Source organism: Pongo pygmaeus, chromosome 7, assembly GCF_028885625.2.
Source record: "Pongo pygmaeus isolate AG05252 chromosome 7, NHGRI_mPonPyg2-v2.0_pri, whole genome shotgun sequence".
Taxonomy (NCBI): Eukaryota; Metazoa; Chordata; class Mammalia; order Primates; family Hominidae; genus Pongo; species Pongo pygmaeus.
The window spans coordinates 18,844,385-18,870,803 of NC_072380.2; the positions used below are offsets into that span (position 1 = coordinate 18,844,385).

At 38.1% G+C, this 26,419-nt stretch overlaps 1 protein-coding gene across 7 annotated transcripts in view; it reads right to left on the minus strand.

Annotated features, from left to right (window-relative positions):
• The window catches only part of PSD3 (pleckstrin and Sec7 domain containing 3), a 491,817-nt gene that overhangs the window by 238,251 nt on the left and 227,147 nt on the right, over positions 1-26,419 (minus strand). Inside the window, exon 9 of one of the 7 annotated variants that reach the window (XM_054499658.2) lies at positions 4,986-5,756. The exons of the other annotated variants lie outside the window; for them this stretch is intronic. Within the exon in view, the coding sequence (XP_054355633.1) occupies positions 5,733-5,756 (24 nt within the window). The 3' untranslated portion in view covers positions 4,986-5,732. Of the gene's footprint in view, positions 1-4,985; positions 5,757-26,419 lie in introns of those variants that run through there. 7 annotated transcript variants of the gene reach the window in all.

The following is a 26,419-nucleotide window of genomic DNA, read 5'->3' on the forward strand; positions in this document are numbered from 1 at the left end:
ATGAATAAATAATGACTAGGTAACAAATCTTTTTCCAAGTCAGGTGGTGTTTAATTCTTTGCTTTAAATGAAATTAAAGGAAGGTCTAATTTAATTATCAGTTAATCACCAAAACTATTTTTTGATATGTAATCTGCAAAATTCAACTGCTTGTAACATTATCTGCTTTAAATAAATTGTTATTAATAAACTTCTTTGTAAAACCACACTAAAATATGAGTATAAAAAGGAAAATTTTTCTTGAAAAAGTGTGTTAATTTTGTTATATGATAATAGTATCAACTACTTTAACTTTAAAAAAGTATCAGCTTTACTAAAATACAATTCACAGTATATTCTTTCGAACCATATAATTCAGTGATTTTTAATAAAGTTGTACAATCACCACCACTATCTACATTCAGAACATTTACTCCCTAAAGAAACTCCATACCTACCAGCAGTTATTCTCCAAATCTCTTCCACCACCCTCACTAGGGATCATCTGGCAACCACAAATCTGCATTTTCTTTATACGGATTTGCCTACTCAGGGCATTTGAAATAAATGGAATCATATAAATGTAGCCTTTTATGACAGCTTCTTTTACTTAACATGTTTTCCAAGTTCATCCATGTTTTTGCGTAAATCAGTATTTAATGTCCTTTTATTTCTAAATAACAATCCATTGTATGGATATACCAATTGTGTTTCTTCACTTATAAACTGACGAATGTTTAGACTATTTTCTCTTTTTGGCTACTATGAATAATGCTGCTATAAATATTCATGTATAAGGTTTTGTGTAAACATGTTTTCATTCCTCCCGGGCATATATTTAGGAGTGGGATTATTGAGTCCTATAGTAATCTTGTTTATTCATTTAAGGAACTGCCAGACTCATTTCCAAAGTGGCTGCACCATTTCACATTCCCACTAGCAGTGAATGAGGGTTCCAATTTCCCTCCAACCTCACAAACACTAACATCTGTCCCTTTTACTTTAGGTATTGTTATGGGTATGAACGGGTATGCTATGGTTTTGATTTGCATTTCCCTAATGACTAATGACCTTCAGCTTTTTTTCATGTGCTAATTAGCCATTTGTATATCTTCCTTAGAGAAAGGCCTGTTAAAATCCTATTTTCCTTTCTTATTGGAGTATTTATATTTTTATTATTTAGTTGTAAGACTTCTTTACATATTCTAGATATAATTTCCTTATCAGATATGTACTTTAAAATATTTTCTCCCATTCTGTAGGTCTTTTCATTTTTTTCCTTTCACTTTCTTGATGATGTCCTTTTGAAGCAGGATATTTCCCTGAACGCTTCATGGGCAGAAATGGGAGTATATGAGCACTGGAGTCAGCCAACTCCACTCACTCAAATCTGCTGTGTTCCACCCCTTGCTGGAGGGAGCAAACAGGTGAGTGGGTACGGCAGCTGGGGCGAATGCCTTCGGACACCAGCAGGAGTGAACTCTGTACTGGTCCCGCAGCAACATCTGGGGAGGGGTGCCAGTGACCCCTGAAGTCCCAGAGGAAGTGTATGGGTGCTCTTTTAGCTTGGCTGTCTGCATATGGCTTAAGTGTTAACAGCTCAGTGGATCCTCTGCCTTTTTGCATGAGGTGGCTGCCTTCTGCCACCAAGGGCAAAGGGTCAGTGTGACAGCCTTTTGCAACCACACTTGTGGCACCTGAGCTCTTGACCAGCATCCAGGAGAAATGAGGTTGCACAAACAAATTGGAGGATCGTAAATGCAGGAAATTTTATTGCCGATGAAAGTGGCTCTCAGCAGGAAGGGGAGCTGAAAAGGGGACAGAGTGGGAAGGTAAACACCACTGAAGTCTGGCTGTCTCTGGCCAGATTCTTCTCAGAAGTTATGCTGTCAGGCTGTCCCTCTGAAGTCAAGCCACTTCTCTCTGACATCCAGCTATAGTCTCCAGTGTCCAGCTGCTTCTCCTCTCTCTGCTGGCTGAGCCTGGGGCTTTTATGGGCACAGGAATGGGGGGCAGAGCAGGCCATGGGTGGTTTCGGAAAAGGCAACATTTGAGCAGGAAATCAGGGATGTAAGTTCTCACTTTGGGCCACTGTATCAGGCTTTTCAGCTTAAGGGTGCAGCCCTCACTGGGGACCCATCCTCTTCTGCCCAGAATTTCCCTGCCTCCTGTCCCTATCACTTTGAAGCACAAAAGGTTTTAATTAGGTGAAATCCTGTTTACCTGTGTTTTATTTTGTTACTTGTGTATTTTATATCTAAGAAATCACTGCCTAATCCAACATCACAAAGATTTACTCCTAAAAATTTTGTAGCATTAGCTCTTATATTTAGATATTTGACCCATTTTGAGTTAATTTTTGTATGATAGAAAGCAGAAATTCAACTTCATTCTTTTACATGTGGATATTCAGTTGTTATAATATCATTTACTGGAAAGACTACTTTTCCCCACCAAATTGTTTTGAAACTCTTTTTGAAATCAACAGACCATAAATGTAAGGGATTATTTTTAGACACTTGACTATACTGCAATGATGTAGTTGCTGAGCTTTATATCAGTGTAACTCTTGATTACTGAAGCTTTGCACTGAGTTTACCATGTTAACAGTTTTAAGCATTCAGTTCAGTACTGTTTCACTTAGTATATTCACACTGTTGTGGAAAAGAATTCCAAAACTTTTTCATCTCACTAATCTCAAACTTTATACCCATTAAAAAGCTCCTCTTTTCCCCTTCATGCCAGCCACTTGTAACAAACATTCTACTTTCTGTTTATATGAATTTAACAACTTTACTTACCTCAAATAAATGGAATCATTTTTTCTTTTTGTGACTGGCTTATTTCACTTAGCATAATGTCCTCAAGGTTCATCCATGTTGTAGCATGTGACAGGATTTCTTTCCTTTTTAAGGCTGAACGATTTTCCATTTTATGTAGAGACCACATTTTATTTATACATAAATCTGTGGATGAACATTTGGTCTGCTTCTACTTCTTGGTTAATGTGAAAAGTGTGGCTACGAATATGGGTGGGCAAGTATCTCTTCAAAATCCAGCTTTAAATTTTTTATATATATACATGCAGAAATGAGATTGGTGTATCATATGATAGTTATATTTTTCATTTTTTTGTGGACCCTCCAAGCTATTTTCCATAGTGATTGCACCATTTTACAATTCCTACAACAGTACGTTTCCAATTTGTCTACATCCTTGCCAAAAATATTTTCTATTTTTTTTTTTGATAGCAATGATCCTAGTGGGTATCAGGTGATACCCAATTGTAGTTTTTATTTGCATTTCTAGATTAGAGAATGTTGAGTATGTTTTCATATGCTTGTGAACACTTCTTTTATTCTTTTTTTGAGATGGAGTTTTGCTCTCATGGCCCAGGCTGGAGTGCAGTGGCATCATCTCTGCTCACTGTGACCTCTGCCTCCCAAGTTCAAGTGTTTCTCCTGACTCGGCCTCCCAAGTAGCTGGGGTTACAGGCGCCCGCCATCATGCCCAGCTAATTTTTTGTATTTTTAGTAGAGATGGGATTTCACTATTTTGCACAGGCTGGTCTCGAACCCTTGACCTCAGGTGATCTGCCCACCTTGGCCTTCCAAAGTGCTGGGATTACAGGCATGAGCCACTGCGCCCGGCCCTTGTGAACATTTCTAGACCATCTTTGGATAAATATCTATTAAAGTATTTTTCCCCTTTCAAAATCAGGATATTTGATTTTTAGATGTGGAAATATAGGAGTTCTTTATACAGTCTGATATTAACTCCTTATAGGTATATGATTTGTAAATATTTTATTCTATTCTGTAGGTTGCTTTTACACACCCCTTTGTTTTAAGGCACAAAAGTTTAAGTTTGATGTAGTCCCATTTTTGTTTTTGTTGCCTGTGCTTTTGGTGTCACAGTGAAGAAACTGCCAGCACATACAATAACGTGATGCTTTTCCCCTATGTTTTTTTCTCAGGATTTTATAGTTTCAGGATTACATTTAGGTCTTTAAAACATTGAGATAATTTTTATACACTGTGTGATACAAGGGTCCTACTTCTCTTTTTTTGCATGAAGATACTGTATTCACACTCCCATTTTTTAAAAAGTCTGACATTTCCCCAATGAGTGGTCTTAGCACTCTTGTTGAAGATTTGAGGATTTGTGTACTGTATTCTATTCCATTAGCCTGTCCTTATGTCAGTTCCACACTATTTTGACTACTGTAGCTTTGTAATATGTTTAAAATAACATATGAGTACACTAACTCTGTTCTTTTTCAAAATTGTTCTCATTATTTGGGGTACCTTGAGCTCTCATATGATTTTTAGAATATTTTCCATCTCTGGGATAAATGTTATTGAGATTTTGATAGTAACTGTGTTGAATCTGTACATTGTATAGTATAATCTATATAAAAAAATTAAGTCTTCCAGTACATGAACACGAAATATTTTCCCATTTATTTGCATCTTATTATTCTGCAGCATGGTTTGATAAATTTTGAAATGGAGAAATCAGGAGTCCTCCAATTTTTTGCCTCTTTTTCTACATTTTGACTATTCTGGGCCCTTTGCATTTCCACATAAATTTAAAGATTTGTCGGTCCATTTCTTTACATACATACACAAAGTGAACCTGGATTTTCACAGTGATTGTGGTGAATCTGAAGATCAGTCTGGAGAGTACTTCAGTCTTAACAATAAAGTTCCAATACATGACTATAAAATATCTTTCCACTTTTACAGTTCCTTTTTTCAGTATTTTATAGTTTCACTTGAACTTATTTTGTTAAATTTATTCTCTAATATCTTGATCTTTTTGATGCTACTGTAAAATTACTTCACTTTTAATGTTCATTGCTAGTATATAGAAATACAACTGTTTTACAAATGCTCAACTTGTATTTTGCAGCCTTGCTGAACGTCTTTAGTTCTAATAGGTTTTTTCTTTTGTAGAGTCCTGAAGATCCTCTACACACAAGATCAGTTCTCCCATACAGATTCTTTTAGTTATTCCTTTAATTTTGTTTTAAAGACACAAAATATTTTATTATGCCACATATAAACAGAGTTTTTAAAAACTGAAACATAATAGCTATATATATTTTTAGAGTACATGTGATATCTTGATATATGTATATAACGTATAATGAGCAGAACAGGGAAAAAGGGACATTCAGCACCCCAAAAATTCACCCCTTCTTTGTGTTGAGAACATTTCAATTGCTCTCCACCAGTTATTTTAAGATATACAAATTATTGTTAACTATAGTCACTCTACTGCAGTACTGAACAATACATCGTGTTCCTTCTAACTGTATTTTTGTGCCCATTAACCTAACACCTTTTTTTTCTTCCAGTTTGAATTTTGACTCAGCAACGCTCAGGCCTAGACCTCTTACTTCTGTCGTTGGTACAGCCTGTTCCTGCTGCTGCTGCTTCTTGATCTTCAGGTTCTCCCTATGCTTGTTCAGCCAGTGGCACATGATACAAGCATTCTTGGGCCACAGATCTGGGGGCTAGTATTTCTTGCTCTTGTAGAACTTCCTGAGGTTTGTTTTCTGAGTTTGGCTAATGACGGTGAGAACACAGGCAACAGATTTGGAAATGACTACAATCTAAGAGAACTGGAATGTCGGGCACCTGTCACTTTGGCGAAATACATCTGGGACAGGTCTACCTTCAGGTTGTCCAGCTGTCTTAGCAGCTCCTCTTCCTTCTTGCCTCAAAGATCCTGAGCCTTAATCTTGGCTACGGCTGCAAAAGCCACCACCGCTGCCAAATGCCCCGAGGGAAAGAGAAAAGTGCCCATTAATCAATCTTTCAAAATCCTTTCTAAATCCCCTGTGCCCCCTCCTCCTTCTAGCTTCTGGTAACCACCAATCTACTCTCTACCTTCATGAAATCTACTTTTTAAGCCCCCCACATTTGAGAAAGAACACATGGTATTTGTCGTTCTGTGCCAGTTTACTTCACTTAACATAATGACCTCTGTGTTCCATCCACATTGCTACAAATAACATAATTTCATCATTTTCTATGGCTGAGTAATATTCCACTTATATTTATGTACCACATTTTCTATATCCATTCATCTATAAATTAACATTTAGGTGAATTCCATATCTTGGCTAATGTGAATAGTACTACAATAAACATGGGAGTGCAGACATTTCTTTAATATATTGACTTCCTTTCTTTTAAATGTATACCAAGCAGTGGAAATGCAGAGTCATATGGTAGTTCTATAGTTTTTCAATGAGCATTCACACTCTTTTTCATACTGTCTTCTTCAGAGAGTGTATGAGGTTCCCTTTCTTTTCATCCTGGCCAGCACTCATTGTTTATCGTCTTTTTGATAAAAACCATTTTAACTGGGGTAAAATGATACCTCATTGTAGCTTTGATTTGCATTTCCCTGATGATTAGTAACACTGAACAGCTATTCATGTATCTGTTGGCCATTTCTATGTCTTCTTTTGAGAAATACCTATTCAATCAAAAATTTTGCCCATTTTAAAATCGAGTTATTTGACCATTTGCTGTTGAGTTACTTATATATTCTGGTTATTAATCCCTTTTCAAATGGATAGCTAAAAAATATCTTCTACCATTCTGTAGCTTGTATCTTCACTTTGTTGATTATTTCATTTACTGGGCAGAAGGGTTTTAGCTTGATGGGACACCACATCTAAATATTTTAGCATTTGTTGCTCATAATTTAGAGGTCTTCCCCTCCCCCACCGACCCCCTGAAAAATCTTTACTCATCCCAACATTGTAAAGTGTTTCCCCAATCTTTTCTTCTAGTAGTTTCATATTTTTAGGTCTTACATTTAACTCTTTAATCCAAGTTGAGGTGACTTTTGTAAATTGTGAAAGTTAAGAGTTTAGTTTGATTCTTTTTCATAAGCATATCCAGTTTTCTGAGCACCATTTATTGAAGAAACTCCCCATTCCTCAAAGTATGTTCTCGGAGCCTTTGTCAAAACTAAGTTGGCTATAAATGCGTGGATTTCTAGGTTTCTCTATTCTGTTCCACTGACCAATGTGTCTATTTCCATGCCAGTACCATACTATATTGGTTACCATGGCTTTCTCTCTCTATATATATATAATGTATAAATATAGTATAAAATATATATATAAAATATATAAATATATATATATAATTTTTGTTTTTGAGATGGAGTCTCGATCTCTTGCCCAGGCTGGAGTGCAGTGGCACGATCTGGGCTCACTGCAACCTACATCTCCTAGGTTCAAGCGATTCTTCTGCCTCAGCCTCCCGAGTTGCTGGGACTACAGGCCACCACACCTGGCTAATTTTTCTATTTTTAGTAGAGACAGGGTGTCACCATATTGGCCGGGCTGGTCTCGAACTCCTGACCTCGTGATCTGCTCGCTTGGGCCTCCCAAAGTGCTAGGATTGCAGGCGTGAGTCACCACATCTGGCCTGGTTCTTCTTTAAATGTCTGACAGAACTGAGCAGTGAAACTGTCAGATCATGAGCTTCCCTTTGATGGGAGACCATTTTATTAGTGCTTGATCTCATTACTCATTACTGGTCTGTTCAAGCTTTTTCTTTCTTCAAAGTTCCAGATGTACTTCATGGTTCTTGAATCTTCTTGGTAGTTTGTATGTTTCCAAAAATACCTCCACTTCTTGATTTTCCAAGTAGTTGGGGAATACTTCTTCATACTTCTTCATAATAGTCTCTAATGATTTTGTGTTTCTTTGTATTTCTGTGGTATCAGTAGTTATGTCTCTTTTTTTGTTTCTGATTTTATTGATTTTGGTCTTTTTTCTCAGACTAGCAAAAAGTTTGTCAATTTTGCCTTTTTTTTTGAAATGGAGTCTCGCTCTATTGACCAGACTGGAGTGCAGTGGAACGATCTTGGCTCACTGAAACCTCCGCCTCCTGGGTTCAAGCAATTCTTGTGCCTCAGCCTCCCATGTAGCTAGGACTACAGGCATGCACCACCACGACCAGCTAATTTTTGTATTTTTAGTAGAGACAGGGTTTCGCCATGTTGGCCAGGATGGTCTCGATCTCCTGACCTCCTGATCCGCCCACCTTGGCCTCCCAAAGTGCTGGGATTACAGGTGTGAGCCCCTGTGCACTGCCAATTTTGCCAATGTTTTAAAAAACCCAACTTTTCATTTTTGTTGACCTTTTAAATTGTTTCTTAAAATCTGAACTTCACCTTTTATGCTCTGACATTTATTGTTTCCTTCCACTAATGTTCAGTTTTTTTCCCGTGCTTTTCTAGTTCCTTACAGTGTTTCATTAGATTGTTTATCTGAAATCTAAGTTTAAGAAAACATTAATACATAATAACTATACATATTTAAGGGGTACATGTGATATTTTGAAATATGCATGTAATGTATAATAATCAAATCAGGATATTTTGGATACCTATCACTTCAAACATTTACTACATCTTTGTGTTGGGATCATTTCAAATCTTCTAGCTATTTTGAAATATTCAATAATTAGAAACTATATTCATCCTCCAGTGCTATGAAACAACAGGACTTATTCCTTCTATCTAACTATATGTTTCGATTAACCTCCTTTTATCCCACCACCACCACTATCCACAGCCTCTGGTAAATATCATTTTACTCTCTATGTCCATGATATCAACTTTTTGAACTCCCTCATGAGGGAGAGCATACAATATGTGTCTTTCAACGCCTGACTTATTTCACTTAATATAATGAAATGTAATTTTATCCACGTTACTGTAAATGCCAAGATTTCATTTTAATGGAAGAGTAATATTCTATTATGTATATGTGTTACATTTTCTTTGTGTATTCATAAGTTGATGGACATAGATTAATTCCATATCTTGGCTATCAAGAATAGTACTGTAGTAAGTACAGGGATGCCCTATAACTCTGACATTAATTTCCTTCCATTTGAATAAAAACATCGTAGTGGGGTTGCTGGATCGAATGAAATTACTCCTGGGTTAAATTTATTCCTAGGTTTTTTCTTTTGTAGCTGTTATAAACGGGATTATTTTCCTGATTTCTTTTTCAACTAGTTCATTAATAGAGAATAGACACACTACTGAGTTGTGTACACTGATTTTTTAGCTTGAAACTTTACTGAGTTCATCTATCAGATCTAAGAGTTTCAGGTAGAGTCTTTAGGTGCTTCTATATATATAAGATCATGTAATCTGAAAAGGGACAATTTTCAAATGTGGATGCATTTATTTTGCCTGGTTACTCTGGCTAGCACTTCCAGTACTATGGTGAATATGAGTGGTGAAGGTGAGCATCCTTATCTTGTTTTAGTTCTTAGAAGAAAGGATTTCAGTTCTGCCTCAGTATGTAGTTAGCCGCAGCTTTGTCATACATGGTGTTTACTATGATACTATGATGTGTTCTTTCTATGTCTAATTTACTGAGTTTTTTTATTATGAAGGGATGTTGAATTTTATGAAACCCTTTTTTTGCATTTGAGATGCAAAAATATATAATTATATTAAAAATATAATTTTTGACCTTTTTGTGATGTATCATGTTTATTGATTTACATATAATGAACCATCCTACCATCCCTGGAATAAAACCCACTTGATCATAGTGAACGATCTTTTTATTGATTTGTTAGATTTCACGTGCTGGTATTTTGCTGAGGAATTTTGCATCTAAGTTCGTCAGGAATACTGGCCTACAGTGTTTTTTATTGTATCCTTATCTGGTTTTGGCATCAAGGTAATTCTGGCCTCATGGAACAAGCTAGGAAAAACCCCTCCTCTCCAATTTTTCGGAATAGTTTGAGGAGAACTGATGTTAGATCTTCTTTGTAAGTTTGCAGCATTCAGCAGTAAAAATCTCCTGGGCTCAAGCTTTTCTCTGTTAGAAGACATTTTATTACTGACTCAGTTTCATTACTCATTATTGGTCTGCTCAAGTGTTCTATTTCTTCATGGCCAAATATTGGTAGTTTTCTCACGTCCAGGAATGAATCTGTTTCCCGTAGGTTCCAATTTGTTCAGACAGTTGTTCATGACAGTCTCTAACAATCTTCTATTTTTGTGGGATATAAGTTTTACTGTCTCCTTTTTTGGTTGGGATTTTATTTGTGTCTTCTCTTTTTATCTGGGTTAGTCTATACAGCAATTTATGAATTTTGTTTATTCTCTCAAAAAAAAAAAACCCCAACTCTTCATTTCATTGATCCTTTGTATAGCCTTTTTTTTTTCACCTCTAATTTAGTTCTGCTCTGACTTTATTATTTCCTGCTGTAATTTTGTATCTGGTTTGTTCTTGCTTTTCTAGTTCCTTGAGGCGCCTCAATGGGTTCTTGAAAATTTTTCTAATTTCTTCATGTAAGTATTTGTTGCTATTAAACATCCTTTTATCATGGCTTTTGCTGTATCCCACATATTTTGATATGTTGTGTTTCCATTTTCATTTGTTTCAAGAAACTTTTGTTTCTTATTTCTCCTTAAATCCAATGATGGCTCATAATTGTGGCTTAATTTCCTCGTATTTGTACAATTTCCAGAGTTCTCATTGTTAATTTCTAGTTTTATTCCATCACTGTCTGAGAAGATAGTGATATTATTTCTATTTTTTTAATCGTTTAAGACTACTTTTGTTGTATAACAAATAGTCTAGCCTCAAGAATGTCCCATGTGATAAGAATACGTATTCTGTAGCTGTTGGACAATACATTCTGTAAATGCCTATCAAGCGCATTTGATCTAAAACGAAGTTTAAATCCAATATCTCTTTGGTGATGATTTGGCTAGATGATCAGTCCAAGGCTGAGAGTCGGTTGTTGAAGACATCTAATCTGATTTTATTGGAGTCAGTCTCTCCCTTTAGATTCAATAATGTTTGCTTCCTATATCTGCATGCTCCAGTGTTGGGCGCACAAATATTTAGAATTGTTTTATCTTCTTGCTGAATTGGTCCCTCACCTTCTTTGCCACTTTTTGACTTAAAGTCTATTTTATCTGATATTAGTGTAGCTACTCATGCTTGCTTTTGGTTTCTGTTTGCATGGATTATCTTTTTCCATCCCTTCACTTTCAGTCTATGTGTCTTTACCAGTAAAGTCAGTTTTTTATAGGCTGTATATAGTTAAGTCATTTTTTTTGTTTTTCTATTCAGCCAATCTATATTTTTTAAGTGGTGAATTTAAACTGTTTACATTCAAGGTTATTATTCAGTACTTAACCCCTGTCATTTTGTGAATTATTTTTTGGTCTTGTGTATCCTCTCATCCTGTTCTCCTCTTATCATTGTGGTTTGCTGGTTTTCTGTAGTAGTAGCACTTGATTCCTTTATTTATTTATTTATTTTTTGGTGAGACCGAGTCTCACTCTGTCGCCCAGGCTGGAGTGTGCAGTGGTGCGATCTCGGCTCACTGCAAACTCTACCTCTTGGGTTCACGCCATTCTCCTGCCTCAGCCTCCCGAGTAGCTGGGACTACAGGTGCCCACCACCAAGCCTGGCTAATTTTTTTGTATTTTTAGTAGAGACGGGGTTTCACTGTGTTAGCCAGGATGGTCTCAATCTCCTGACCTCGTGATCCGCCTGCCTTGGCCTCCCAAAGTGCTGGGATTACAGGTGTGAGCCACCGCACCTGGCTGAGAGTTTTATACTTTTATGTATTTTGATTTTGACAGATATTGTCCTTTATCTTCTAAATGCAGGGCTCCCTTGACCACTTCTTGTAAGGCCAGTAGAGTGGTGATCAACTTCAATTTTTCCTTGCTTTGGAAAGCATTTATTCTCCTTCATTTTTTATATCTTCCCCAGGTATAATATTCTTGGCTGACAGTTGTGTTTTTTTGTTTGTTTTGCTTTTTACCACTTTGGATTTATCATCTCATTTACTCCTGAACTGTAGTGGCCAAAGTGATTCCATCCACCACATTGATTTTCTCATTAACCCCAGTTCCAAGAAGGCCTCTAAGATTTCCAGTTTATTTTTACTTGTTTAAGAGCATATACTTACCATAAATCCCATTCCTAGGTCAAAACAATGTAAATGTTATTGTACTTGCTATAATCAATGCCCTTAAGCAGTTGTCCTACACAGCCCTTCTGATGCATGCATACCCTTTTTCTATGGCATATAAGCCCTAGGTCTTGTGAGTAAAGGCACAGGGATCCACCATCTTTGTTTCTTGAGGTACCTCCCAAGACACAATCCCTATTAAATGTTCCTAAGTCCCTATTAAATGTTTCTAAGAAACTGAATTTGTCAGCCTCTTTCTTTGGCCTCTCATATTCCTTGAACTTTGGGGATAGGGTTGTATAGAGCTTTCCACCATGGAACATGGCCTGTAAGGTTTCTGCTAAGAAATTTGCTATTAGTGTGATAGGGATACTCTTCTATGTGACTTGACGCCTTTGCTGTACTTAGAATTCTCTTTTTCTTGGACTTTTAACAGTTTGACTATAAAGTGGCATGGAGAAGACCTTTTAGGGTAGAATATATTTGAAGATCTTTGAGCTTCCTATATCTAGATGTCTGTATCTCTTCCAAGACTTGAGAAGTTTTTACCTATTATTTCGTTAAATAGGTTTTCTATGCCATTACCCATCTGTTCTCTTCCAGGAAAACTGAAAATTCCAATATTTCGTCATTGTATGTGTTACATAAGCTTTCTTCATTTTTATTTTTTTAAAAAATTTTATCTGCTCAGGTTATTTCAAAAGACCTGTCTTCACGTTTACAAATTATTCTGCTTGATCTAGAGTCTGTTGTTGAAACTGATGATTATATTTTTTATTTTACTCTTTGAATTCTTCAGTTTCAGGATTTCTATTTAACTTCTTTCTGAAATCTTTGTTGAATTTCTCATACAGATGGTGAAATGTTTCTTTGCATTGTTCATCTGTTTTCTGTAGTACCTGGGTTTTTAGAAATATTTTGAATTCGTTTTCAGGTATTTCATAGATTTTTTTTAATATTGGCATCTGTTGCTGGAGAATTACTGTGTTCCTTTGACGGTTTCAAGCTTCCTTGATTTCTCATGTTTCTTGTGTCCTTAAATTTATATCTATGCATCTGGTGTAACATTTGCTTCATCCAACTCTATGGATTGGGTTTTGAAGGGAAAGACATTTTTTCCTATAGAGCTATCTATAGTGTTGTTTGGGTAAGGCGTTTTGGCTTTGATTCTGGGTGGGAGAAGCAGTGCAGTCTCCATATGACTTCTTTGACTATCTTTAGCATCAGTGGTGTCTATGAGTTCCTCAGTGGATAAAGCTGTGGCTTTTAGTAAAGGCTGTAGTGAGGCTTTGCTAGTGAAAGGGACACCAGGCAGGCCAGTTCTTAGGCAACAATGATGGCAACTCTGGGATGGATATGCAGGACCTCGGTCAACACATGTGGATATTGGTAAAAGCAGGTCAGGCGGACCAATCCTTGGCCTTCAAGTGGATTGTCTGTGTGCTAGCAGTGGCAACAATGGGCTGAATGAATGGGTCCTCAGGCCCTTAGGTGGTATGCATAATGTCTGCGGCTGCAACAGCAGCAGAGGGCTAACTTGGGGCCCCAAGCTACAGCTTTGGGTGCCAGCAGTGGGGGTACAAGTGACCTAGTGGCCATCACCGAGCCTCCAAGTGGCACACAGGTAGGTGGCACATGCCTGTAGGCAGGGCAGTGCCAGTCTCACTTGGTCATGCTATATAATCCTTTTTATATTTTGCTGAATTAGGTCTGTTTTTGAATGCAAAAAAATATTCATAAGGGATATCCTTATCATGACTTGTCTCATTTTGGTATCAGGGTAATAGTGCCCTCATAGAATTATTTGAAAAGTATTTCTCTTTTTTTCTGAAGGGTGTAAAAAAACTGACATTAAAACTTCTTTAAATGTTGATGTAATTCACAAGTAAAGCCATTTGATCTTAGGCTTTTCTTTGTAGGAAGTTTTCTGATTACAAAACTCTTCACTTGCTAAGGATCTATTCAGGTTTTGTTTCCTTTTGAGTTTCAGTTGTTTTTAACTTTCTAAGAATTTGTTCATTTCATCTAGGTTATCTAGCTGTTGACAATATTCACTTACAATACTTATTTCCATAAGGCCAATAGTAATGCCCTCTTCATTACTGATTTTAGTAATTTGAGGGTTCTTTCATTCATGGTCAGGCTAACTAAACTTTTGTCAGTTGTTGATCTTTTCAAAAAATAAGCTTCTGATTTCATTGCTTTTTCTCTATTACTCTTCTATTCTCTATTTAATTCATCTTTGCTCTGATTATTCTTCCCTTTCTTTGGACTGAGTTTGCTTCTGTTTCTTTCATTAGGTTAGATTGTAAATTGGACATTTTTCTAAAATACAGCAATTTAGAGCAATAATTTGCAATTTGCCAATTCATCAGCTGTATACCATAAGTTTTTTATGTTGTATTGTCATTTTGCTTTTTTTGTTGTTGTTGAGATGTAGTCTTGCTCTGTTGCCCAGGCTGGAGTGCACTGGCACGATCTCAGCTCACTGCAACCTATGTCTCCTGGGTCAAGTGATTCTCTCACATCAGCCACTCGAGTAACTGGGACGATAGGTCCATGCCACCACACCTGGCAAATTTTTTGTATTCTGAAGTAGAGACGGCATTTCACCATGTTGGCCAGGCTGGTCTCGAACTCCTGACCTCAAAGTGATTTGCCTGCCTCGGCCTCCCAAACTGCTGGCATGAGCCACTGCAACCGGCCAACATATTTTTATTTTCATCACTATCTTTTAGTTCCTCATGTAAATTTTTTTTGGACCTATTGGTTATTTAGGAATATATTGTATGACTACATAAATGTCCTTTAATTGATTTCTAATATCATTCTGTAATGTCCAGAAACATGTTTTATATGTTTTCAATCCCTTTTTGCGACTTTTGTCCTATCCTTGAGCATTTTTCACGTATACTTTAAAGATTACTCTCCTGTCGTCAGATATCTGTTAGATCTGGTTGGTTTTTATATTGTTCAAGTCTATTTCCTTGTTGATATCCTGTGTGGTGATTCTAAGCATTATTTAATATACGGTGCTAATTTCTCAATAAAACAATTTCTCCCTCCAATTCTGTCCATTGTTCTTTCACGGCTTATTATGTGGTCAGAAGGAATAAGACTTTTTCCCTACACTCATACACCACTCAACACAATAGTCACTGAAGTATGTGGGGGTTTCTCCACATATACAACCAATTCTCCAGCAGACACCAGTTGGGTGTTTTATAATTCAATTATAACACTATGTATCTGCTGATTTCATGAGATCATACAGGTTAAGGGCTCAGTCCTACAAGATCACCCCAAGTTTCAGATGTCAATTGGTAGCAGTGGGTTGTCAATTATACTTCTGACCAATCAGCTATAAATGGGGGTTTGCAGCATCATCTATCTGTGTTTAATTTACTAGGATGGCTCGCAGAACTCAGGGAAACATTTATCCCTTTAATATCAAAGATATTGCAAAGGATAGAGATAAACAGTGAGATAAAGAGATACATGGAGTGAGGTCTGAAAAGGTCCTAAGTGTTGGGGCTTCTGTCCCTCTGATGTTGGGATGCCCATCTTCCAAGCACATAGATGTACTTGCCAACCCTGAAGCTCTCCAAACCCCATACTTTGGGTTTTTACAGAGGCTTTATAACACAGACATGGCTGATTAAATCAACGGCCAGTAGTATCAACTAAACCTTCACCCTATTCTTGCTCCCTGGAGGTGGGGTGTGTGCGGAAGGAGAGGAGGCTCAAAATTCCAACCCTCTAATCACATGGTTGTTTCCCCTAACAACCTGTCCCCTTGCTGAGCTTATCTAGGAGCTCACCAAGGCTTGCCTCATTAGAATAAACGATGCTCCTATCATTCATCCAAGGCATTTAGGAGCCCTGTGTCAGAACGGCTATCACTCAGGAGGTCCATTTCAGAACCAGGAGCAGAGGCCAAATTCGTATTTATTATTTATCATAGTATCATTGGGGCTTATATTGATTGGAAGTGTTTTATCACCTTGATGAATTGACCCTTTTTATAAAATGTTCTTCCTTGTTTCTAGGAAAAAATATCCTACCTAGACCTTCTGGATAGCTTGCCTCAGATTCTATATTAGCACTTGCTGCCCCACCAAGCATTTTATGTTATGAAGACTCTTTCTTTCCTAAAACTTCATGAACCAAGTTCTCCTAGCTTCCAACTTTTCTTCTGCAGCTTCCTCACCTCTCTCAACCTTCATAGAATTGAAGAGACTCCAGGGCCTTGCTCTGGATTAGGTTTTGGTGTAAGGGAATACTGTGGCTGGTTGGATACCCTATCTATGCCACTAAAACTTGCTCTGTATCAGTAATAAAGCTGTTTTGCTTTCTTATTCTTATGATCACTGGAATGGCAGTTTTAATTTCCTTCAAGAACTTTTCCTTTACATTACAACTTTATTAACCGTTTAGTGCAAGAGGCCTAGCTTCTGGCCTATCTCAGCCTCACTAAACTTAATCATTTCTAGGTTTTGATTCAAAGAGAGAAGTATGAAACTCTTCCTTTTACTTGAACACTTAGAGGCTATTCTAAGGCTATTAATTGGCCTAATTTCAATACTGTTGTGTCTCAGGGAATAGGGAGGCCTGAGGAAAGAGAGATGGGGGAATGGCCAGCCTTTGGCGCAGTCAAAACATATATATTTATCAATTAAGTCTGCCGTCTTATATGGGGATGGTTCATTGAAAAATGGCACTGATAGACTTGCTTGATGCAGGGTTCCATCAACCTTCACTTTGTTAGGAAAAATGTTCGGTAACTGCAAAGCGTAATAAAGCAAAGGACAATAAAATGAGATGTGCCTATACTTAAACTTACAATAAAAAGTTTCCCTGTGGTCCCAGCTGCTCGGGAGGCTGAGGCAGGAGAATGACATGAACCCGGGAGGCGGAGCTTGCAGTGAGCTGAGATTGCGCCACTGCACTCCAGCCTGGGTGACAGAGCGAGACTCTGTCTCAAAAAAAAGTTTCCAAATTTAAACTTGAAGAAGAGATACTATTTTTAAAAAATTCTTTTGGGAGATTCATGAACAAGATATTTAAAGGCTACAGAGTCAAAAGTGTTTTTACAGGACACCATTAATTTCTACTTTAAGGAATTATTAAAAACATCATTTAAGTAATAATTGTCATATTTCATAACATTTTAAAACAATAAAGTCCATGAAGCTATTTTGGTCTATGAAATCGTACCTCATCCTAAATTCAGATTTACTTTAACTGCTTATTTGGCAGTGCCTTCTGTCCAATCTCAACAGTGATCATACCATTACCTATGTCAGCACAAAGATACCAATTTGACTCAAGTGGACTTTGAAACAGCCATTAGGAAAAATAGCAGTTAGGTGGGCAAGATGGATATATAGATTCAGACGAACAAAAGCCAATTCAAATACTTGGAGTCCTGTGCAGTAAGCAAGTATTAGTACAATCATCCAATAGACTGTACCTTAATTTTCCTTACCGGTTCAGAGAATAAAGATAATGTGGTTTTCTATGTGTTAAAAATGTCCAACAACTTCTCGAATACTTGACTAGCTGAAGTTGCTTTTATCTGTTTATTGTACTCCTCTGACTCACTGATAATTCTTCTAGGCAAGAATTATCAGGAACAAAAGGTGAGGAGTCAGATCAGTCCATTTTGCTGCTTACTGGCACATATTTAAACACCTTCCTTCCACTCAGGCCTTTATACGATTTCCATAGGGAGTAAAAGTAAAACGAAGTCTTTGTCATCAAGAAATACTCCTCATGATGTCTGGATTTTTTTCTCCTTGTCATGTACCAAGCTGTCTCAATTATTTTAAAATACTATTATTCAGGCAAACACTACTCAATTAATACAGCAAATTCTAATCAGTGATTTTGTGTCTCAAGGATTCGTAAGTATCCAAGAGAAGCTCATACACTATCACAGTTCCATTCATTTTCATCCCAAATTAGTTTTGGATAACTTTGCATAAAAGTAGTTCTGTTTGGCATAAAAGTAGTTCTGCTCTGAAACAAATGTTGACCAGTTGCATGCCAATAAAGTACTTTAATAATCCTTTTTCATATTTTAAATTTCTTCCCATTAAATCAATAAAGCATGGAGATTTGAAAATGCCTCCTGATTTTCAATATATTTTCTATCAAAACAGATGCAACTAAAGATGAAGCTGTGGATCATTATCTTTAAAATCAGTAGGCATTTTAATCAAACTTAAAAAATATCAAATAACAAAACAGATGACAAAGTGGAAAATTTTTTTAAAAAATTCTATTTGGAACCCCAAAATTCCAGGCACGCCCAATTCTTAAATATTTGGCTAACCAAGGTATCACCCTTAATGGGAGCAAATATTAATCAAAAGTCAAAATACTCTCTATATCGGAGGCTTATGTCATCCCACAACAATTTAAGGCTACTCTCTGCAGCGACAATATTACCATTTTCAAATGCTTTCTTATGATAAAAAGATGTTTTCTCTGTGTTCATTTAAAGATACATTAAATGCCCTTTAGAGCAAAGTTCCTTGATAAATTTATCATTTCTGGAAAAACTTATCCTCAATATGTTTAATACATTCCCATAAACAATTTTTAGTAAAGAATTTGGGGAAACAAGTGTCCAAGCTCTAGCAGGTTTCATGAACTAAGGGCAAGAGTCCACAACAGACAAATTCTGTAAATTTCTGTAAAGGACCGGACAGTAAATATTTTAGGCTTTGCAAGTCATCTATTCTGTTACAGTTAGTCAACACTATAATTGGTGTGAAGATGTAAACAACTGGGTATGGCTATTTACGATAACACTGATTTACAGAAACAAGCCCCAGATGGATTTTGCCTATGAGTCATAACTTGTCTACCCCTTGTCTTAAAGAAAACCAGGAGGAAGTGGTATTGGTACTGAGGACAACATCGTCAGTGAGCAAGCAAACAGGTTAGGCATCCTGATGTATTCTGTTCTCCAAATGCAGGTTTTTGCTTTGTTAAAATAAAGGGCACTTTCCCCCGACCGTAACAGAGAAGCAGCTCCCAACTTCTGTTGCAATAATGAGAGCAAAGGGGAAAGTGAAGATAGAGAATTTCATTCATATCAGGAGCAGCTAGAAACCGTATACAAGCTTCGGCACCAAACTCAGCAAGCGGGTGACCAAATCTTTGAGCGTGCCATCCCTGGCAATCTAGGGAATGTAACTTTCTACAAAGCTCTGACCATCGCCTAACTTAAAATCAGCCCTAGGAGAGCTGCAAATAGGGCAGCTGTGTCAATCAGGTATTCACTAGGAAAGCTGACAACAGCATATACTCTGATCCAGAGGTTGAAGAATTAAGCATAATGATTCTAAAATTCTTCATTTTTGATAGTGTCATCAGGTCTGGAAGCTTTGTGGAAAACGTGCTTTCAGAGAAACTAAAAGCCCTCATCATCCATTGGTAAAATCTGGCTTCATAAATCTCAGGATATTAAAAACACAGCAGGCATACTCTCCCATATGACAATTCCACCTCCTCCAACATGTTACAATAAATGGTGGAAAGGCATACTACTGATTTGGTAATTACTTCAGTTATGTGGCTCTGCTGAAAGCTCCTGTTTTGCTTTTATTTTGTAGGCTTTGCTATCAAATAAGTTTGATTATGTCATGCTGCCCTCAGGTGTCCATTTCTTTTTAAATGTATGATTGGTGGGCAAAGGAGGACCCTTTGTAAATTTTAAAACCAGGACTACAGTGGATATTCAATGTGCTCTCTCACAAACCCTAATCACAGAGCTCATTTAAGTGCTAAAAGCTCAACATTTAGGAATATCTGATATGTCACTGGGACTCTTCCCACCTGTCCTATAATATCCTGCCTTTGAAAAAGGGATCAGAGTGGTAAAAAGAAAAAAAGGAACTAAAAATAGTACCTCAGCACAGTGGTTCTCAAAGTGTTTCAGAGATACTCTTCCAGATGTCCATGAGGTCAACCTTATTTTTATAGTAACACTAAAAACATTTTTTTCATTCTCTCAAATATACAGTAGAGTTTTCTAGAAGATACATGACTTCTGATACACTGCTACCGACTATAAACAAAAACAGATATGAGAATCTAGCCATCTTTTACTAAGCCAAATATAAAAAGATTAGCAACAATTTTAAGTGCTATTCTTTAATATATTTCTCACTTAGGAAAGTGTAACTTTTATTCATAAATGTGTTATTCACTTAATGGGTTTTTAATGATTTAATGCAATTTAAAAATCTTATCAGTTTTAGTTCCAGATAAATATCAATATGTAAACAAAAGATTTTGGGAGTTCTCAAAAATTTTAAGAGTATAAAGCTATCCTGGGACCAAAAAGTTTGAAAATATTGAAATATCAGATTTCTATTGATATTTCAAGGAAAGCATTTCCCCTAAAATTTGAGAAAATAAACACACCTAACTCACTGTCAAAGTACAAAGATTAACCAAACAACTTTTAACTTGATTGCTGTAGCAGGACAGTAATTAAAGCAAGCAACAGGATTGGAAACAAGAGTCAGGGGTTTTAGCCACCCTCATCCTCACACCTCCCTCCTTCCTCCACAATCGATTTGCAGGAAGTAAGAAAGAGCAAAACTTACTTAGAATTTGACCTGCTTTCCTTGATCACTTTCTATAACAGAACTGTGCCAATGTAAAAAGCTTACAATGATAAGAAGACTGAATAATGTATAAGTTAGATAATATGAGGCCCCTCAATAAGCCCCACTGACACAACTGATTAAAGCTACTCTGAGGTATTTTCCATATATAAACCTGTTCTAAAAAAAGCAAAACTATCAAAAGTGGGAGGCTAGAGGGTGGGGAAAGGGGACAGGTGAAGGAACACAGGATGGAAAAAAGGAAAGAAGGCTTTCATTCTGAGAGGTCATAGAATCCAACAAAATTGACCAGTGCATGATTAAACTATGGCATACTTACATAAGGAATCCTATTAAAGTCTAGACCATTGGCAATATGATAGTAAATTATATTCTCAAGTTCAATTTACAATTCCACATTTTTAGATCATGACATTTTTCTTTTTTCTTTTTTTTTGTGAGACGGAGTCTCGCTCGTTGCCCAAGCTGGAGTGCAGTGGAGTGATCTCGGCCCACTGCAAGCTCTGCCTGCAGGGTTCATGCCATTCTCCTGTCTCAGCCTCCCAAGTAGCTGGGACTACAGGCTCCCGCCACCACGCCCGGCTAATTTTTTGTATTTTTAGTAGAGACAGGGTTTCACCATGTTAGCCAGGATGGTCTCTATCTCCTGACCTCGTGATCCGCCCACCTCAGCCTCCCAAAGTGCTGGGATTACAGGCGTGAGCCACTGCGCCCAGCCGACATTCTTCTATAAAAACATTTCAACAGCTAATGGTTAGGTTCTCAGGCTATTCCCTATATACTTATTGTGGAGACAGAAAGAGTACTGGTGAAAATGAATGCCAGGCCCCACTAGAAACCCTCAGCAACTGTGAGATCTAGCCCTGATTCTTCTCTTAGGACCATTGAGAAGCTCCAGGGATGGCAGCCTTAGGGCTACTGTGTCTGGGAAGCTCCAAGTCAGGTAAAAACATAGACCAAAAGCTTCTCAAGGTGATAAGCAACCCTGGCGAAGTCTCAGGATACAAAGATCACTAGCATTCCTACACACCAAAAGTCAAGCCGACAGCCAAATCATGAATGAACTCCCGTTTATAACTGCCAACAAAAGAATAACATACCTAGGAATACAGCTAACAAGAGAAATGAAGGACCTCTTCAAGGAGGGCTACAAACCACTGCTCAAAAAAATCAGAGATGACACTAACAAATGGAAAAATATTCCATGCTTACAGAAGACTGGAAGAGTCAGTATCATGAAAATGGCCATACTATCCAAAGCAATTTATAGATTCAATGCTATCCCCATTAAACTACCATTGACACTCTTCTCTTAATTAGAAAAAAACTATTTTAAAATTCATATGGAAGCAAAGAACCACCCAGACAGTCAAAGCAATGCTAGGCAAAAAGAAGAAAGCTGGAGGCATCATACTATCTGACTTCAAACTGTACTACAGGACTATGGTAACCCAAACAACATGGTACTGGTACAAGAATGAACACACAGACCAATGGAACAGAATAGAGAACCCAGAAATAAGACCGCATGCCTACAACCATCTGATCTTCAACAAACCTGACAAAAACAAGCAATGGGGAAAGGATTCCTTATTTAATAAATGGTGCTAGAAAAACTGGGTAGCCATACGCAGAAAACTGAAACTGGATCCCTTCCTTACACCATATACAAAAATCAACTCAAGATGGATTTAAGACTTAAATGTGAAACCCAAAACCAATAAAACCCTAACAGAAAATCTAGGAAATACCGTTCTGGACACAGACATGGGCAAAAATTTCATGATTAAGATGTCAAAAGCAATTGGAATAAAAGCAAAAATTGACAAATGGGATCCAACTAAACTGTAGAGCTTCTGCAGAGCAAAAGAAAGTATCAGAGTAAACAGACAACCTACAGAATGCAAGAAAAATTTTGTAATTTATCCATCTGACAATGGTCTAATATCAAGCACCTACAAGGAACTTAAATGTATAAGGAAAAAACAATCACATTAAAAAGTGGGCAAAGGACATGAAGAGACACTTCTCAAAAGACATATATGCGGCCAAGAAACATGAAAAAAACCTTAATATCACTGATCAATATCGCAAATCAAAACCACAATGAGATACCATCTCACACCAGTCAGAATGGCTACATTATTAAAAATTCAAAAAACAACAGCTGCTGGCGAGGTTGTGGAGAAAAAGGAATGCTTTTACGCTGTTGGTGGGAGTGTAAATTAGTTCAACCATTGTGGAAGACAGTATGGTAATTCCTCAAAGACCTAGAACCATAAATACCATTTGACCTAGCAATCCCATTACTGGGTATATATCTAAAGGAACAGAAATCATTCTGTTATAAAGATACATGCATGCATATGTTAACTGCAGCACTATTTACAGTAGCGAAGACATGGAATCAACCTAAATGCTCATCAAGGGCTGGATAAAGAAAATGTAGTACATATACACCATGGAATGTCATGCAGCCACAAAAAGGAATGAGATCATGTCCTTTATAGGGACATGGATGGAGCCAGAGGTCATTATCCTTAGTAAACTAAGGCAGGAACAGAAAACCAATTACCATGTGTTCTCACTTGTAAGTGGGAGCTGAATGATGAGAACACAAGGGCACATGGGGCAGAACAGCTCACAGTGGGGCCTGCCAGAGGGTGGAGGGTGGGAGGAATGAGAACATCAGGAAGAACAGCTAATGGATGCCAGGCTTAATGCCTGGGTGATGGGCCAGTTAGAATGGCGATCGCTAAAAAGTCAGGAAACAACAGGTGCTGGAGAGGATGTGGAGGAATAGGAACGCTTTTACACTGTTGGTGGGACTGTAAACTACTTCAACCATTGTGGAAGACAGTGTGGCGATTCCTCAAGGATCTAGAACTAGAAATACCATTTGACCCAGCCATCCCATTACTGGACATATACCCAAAGGATTATAAATCATGCTGCTATAAAGACACATGCACATGTATGTTTATTGCAGCATTATTCACAATAGCAAAGACTTGGAACCAACCCAAATGTCCATCAATGATAGACTGGATTAAGAAAATGTCACACATGGGAGGAGGAGCCAAGATGGCCAAATACGAACAGCTCTGGTCTACAGCTCCCAGTGTGAACGACGCAGAAGACAGGTGATTTCTGCATTTCCATCTAAGGTACCAGGTTCATTTCACTAGGGAGTGCCAGACAGTGGGCGCAGGTCAGTGGGTGCACGCACCGTGCGCGAGCCAAAGAAGGGCGAGGCATTGCCTCACTCGGGAAGCGCAAGGAGTCAGGGAGTTCCCTTTCCTAGTCAAAGAAAGGGGTGACAGACAGCACCTGGAAAATCGGGTCACTCCCAACCGAATACTGCGCTTTTCCGACGGGCTTAAAAGACAGCACACCAGGAGATTATATACTGCACCTGGCTCAGAGGGTCCTACGCCCATTGAGTCTCGCTGATTGCTAGCACAGTGGTCTGAGATCAAACTGCAAGGCGGCAGCCAGGCTGGGGGGAGGGGCACCCGCCATTGCCCAGGCTTGCTTAGGTAAACAAAGCAGCTGGGAAGCTCGAACTGGGTAGAGCCCACCACAGCTCAAGGAGGCCTGCCTGCCTCTGTAGGCTCCACCTCTGGGGGCAGGGCAGGGACAAACAAAAAGACAGCAGTAACCTCTGCAGACTTAAATGTCCCTGTCTGACAGCTTTGAAGAGAGCAGTGGTTCTCCCAGCATGCAACTGGAGATCTCAGAACAGGCAGACTGCCTCCTCAAGTGGGTCCCTGACCCCTGACCACCGAGCAGCCTAACTGGGAGGCTCCCCGCCAGCAGGGGCAGACTGACACCTCACACAGCTGGCCGGGTACTCCAACAGACCTGCAGCTGAGGGTCTTGTCTGTTAGAAGGAAAACTAACAAAGAGAAAGGACATCCACACCAAAAACCCATCTGTACATCACCATCATCAAAGACCAAAAGTAGATAAAACCACAAAGATGGGGAAAAAACAGAGCAGAAAAACTGGAAACTCTAAAAAGCAGAGCACCTCTCCTCCTCCAAAGGAACGCAGTTCCTCACCAGCAACGGAACAAAGCTGGACGGAGAATGACTTTGACGAGCTGAGAGAAGAAGGCTTCAGATGATCAAATTACTCCGAGATACGGGAGGATATTCAAACCAAAGGCAAAGAAGTTGAAAACTTAGAAAAAAATTTAGAAGAATGTATAACTAGAATAACGAATACAGAGAAGTGCTTAAAGGAGTTGATGGAGCTGAAAACCAAGGCTCGAGAACTACGTGAAGAATGCAGAAGCCTCAGGAGCCGATGCAATCAAATGGAAGAAAGGGTATCAGAGATGGAAGATGAAATGAATGAAATGAAGCGAGAAGGGAAGTTTAGAGAAAAATAAATAAAAAGAAACAAGCAAAACCTCCAAGAAATATGGGACTATGTGAAAAGACCAAATCTACGTCTGATTGGTGTACCTGAAAGTGACGGGGAGAATGGAACCAAGTTGGAAAACACTCTGCAGGATATTAACCAGGAGAATTTCCCCAATCTAGCAAGGCAGGCCAACATTCAGTTTCAGGAAATACAGAGAACGCCACAAAGATACTCCTCGAGAAGAGCAACTCCAAGACACATAATTGTCAGATTCACCAAAGTTGAAATGAAGGAAAAAATGTTAAGGGCAGCCGGAGAGAAAGGTCGGGTTACCCTCAAAGGGAAGCCCATCAGATTAACAGCAGATCTCTCGGCAGAAACTCTACAAGCCAGAAGAGAGTGGGGACCAATATTCAACATTCTTAAAGAAAAGAATTTTCAACCCAGAATTTCATATCCAGCCAAACTAAGCTTCATAAGTGAAGGAGAAATAAAATACTTTACAGACAAGCAAATGCTGAGAGATTCTGTCACCACCAGGCCTACCCCAAAAGAGCTCCTGAAGGAAGCGCTAAACATGGAAAGGCACAACCGGTGCCAGCTGCTGCAAAATCATGCCAAAATGTAAAGACCATCGAGACTAGGAAGAGACTGCATCAATTAACGAGCAAAATAGCCAGCTAACATCATAATGACAGGATCAGATTCACACATAACAATATTAACTTTAAATGTAAATGGACTAAATGCTCCAATTAAAAGACACAGACTGGCAAATTGGATAAAGAGTCAAGACCCATCAGTGTGCTGTATTCAGGAAACCCATCTCATGTGCAGAGACACACATAGGCTCAAAATAAAAGGATGGAGGAAGATCTACCAAGCAAATAGAAAGCAAAAAAAGGCAGGGGTTGCAATCCTAGTCTCTGATAAAACAGACTTTAAACCAACAAAGATCAAAAGAGACAAAGAAGGCCATTACATAATGGTAAAGGGATCAATTCAACAAGAAGAGCTAACTATCCTAGATATATATGCACCCAATACAGGAGCACCCAGATTAATAAAGCAAGTCCTGAGTGACCTACAAAGAGACTTAGACTCCCACACATTAATAATGGGAGACTTTAACACCCCACTGTCAACATTAGACAGATCAACGAGACAGAAAGTCACCAAGGATACCCAGGAATTGAACTCAGCTCTGCACCAAGCGGACCTAATAGACATCTACAGAACTCTCCACCCCAAATCAACAGAATATACACTTTTTTCAGCACCACACCACACCTATTCCAAAATTGACCACATACTTGGAAGTAAAGCTCTCCTCAGCAAATGTAAAAGAACAGAAATTATAACAAACTATCTCTCAGATCACAGTGCAATCAAGCTAGAACTCAGGATTAAGAATCTTACTCAAAA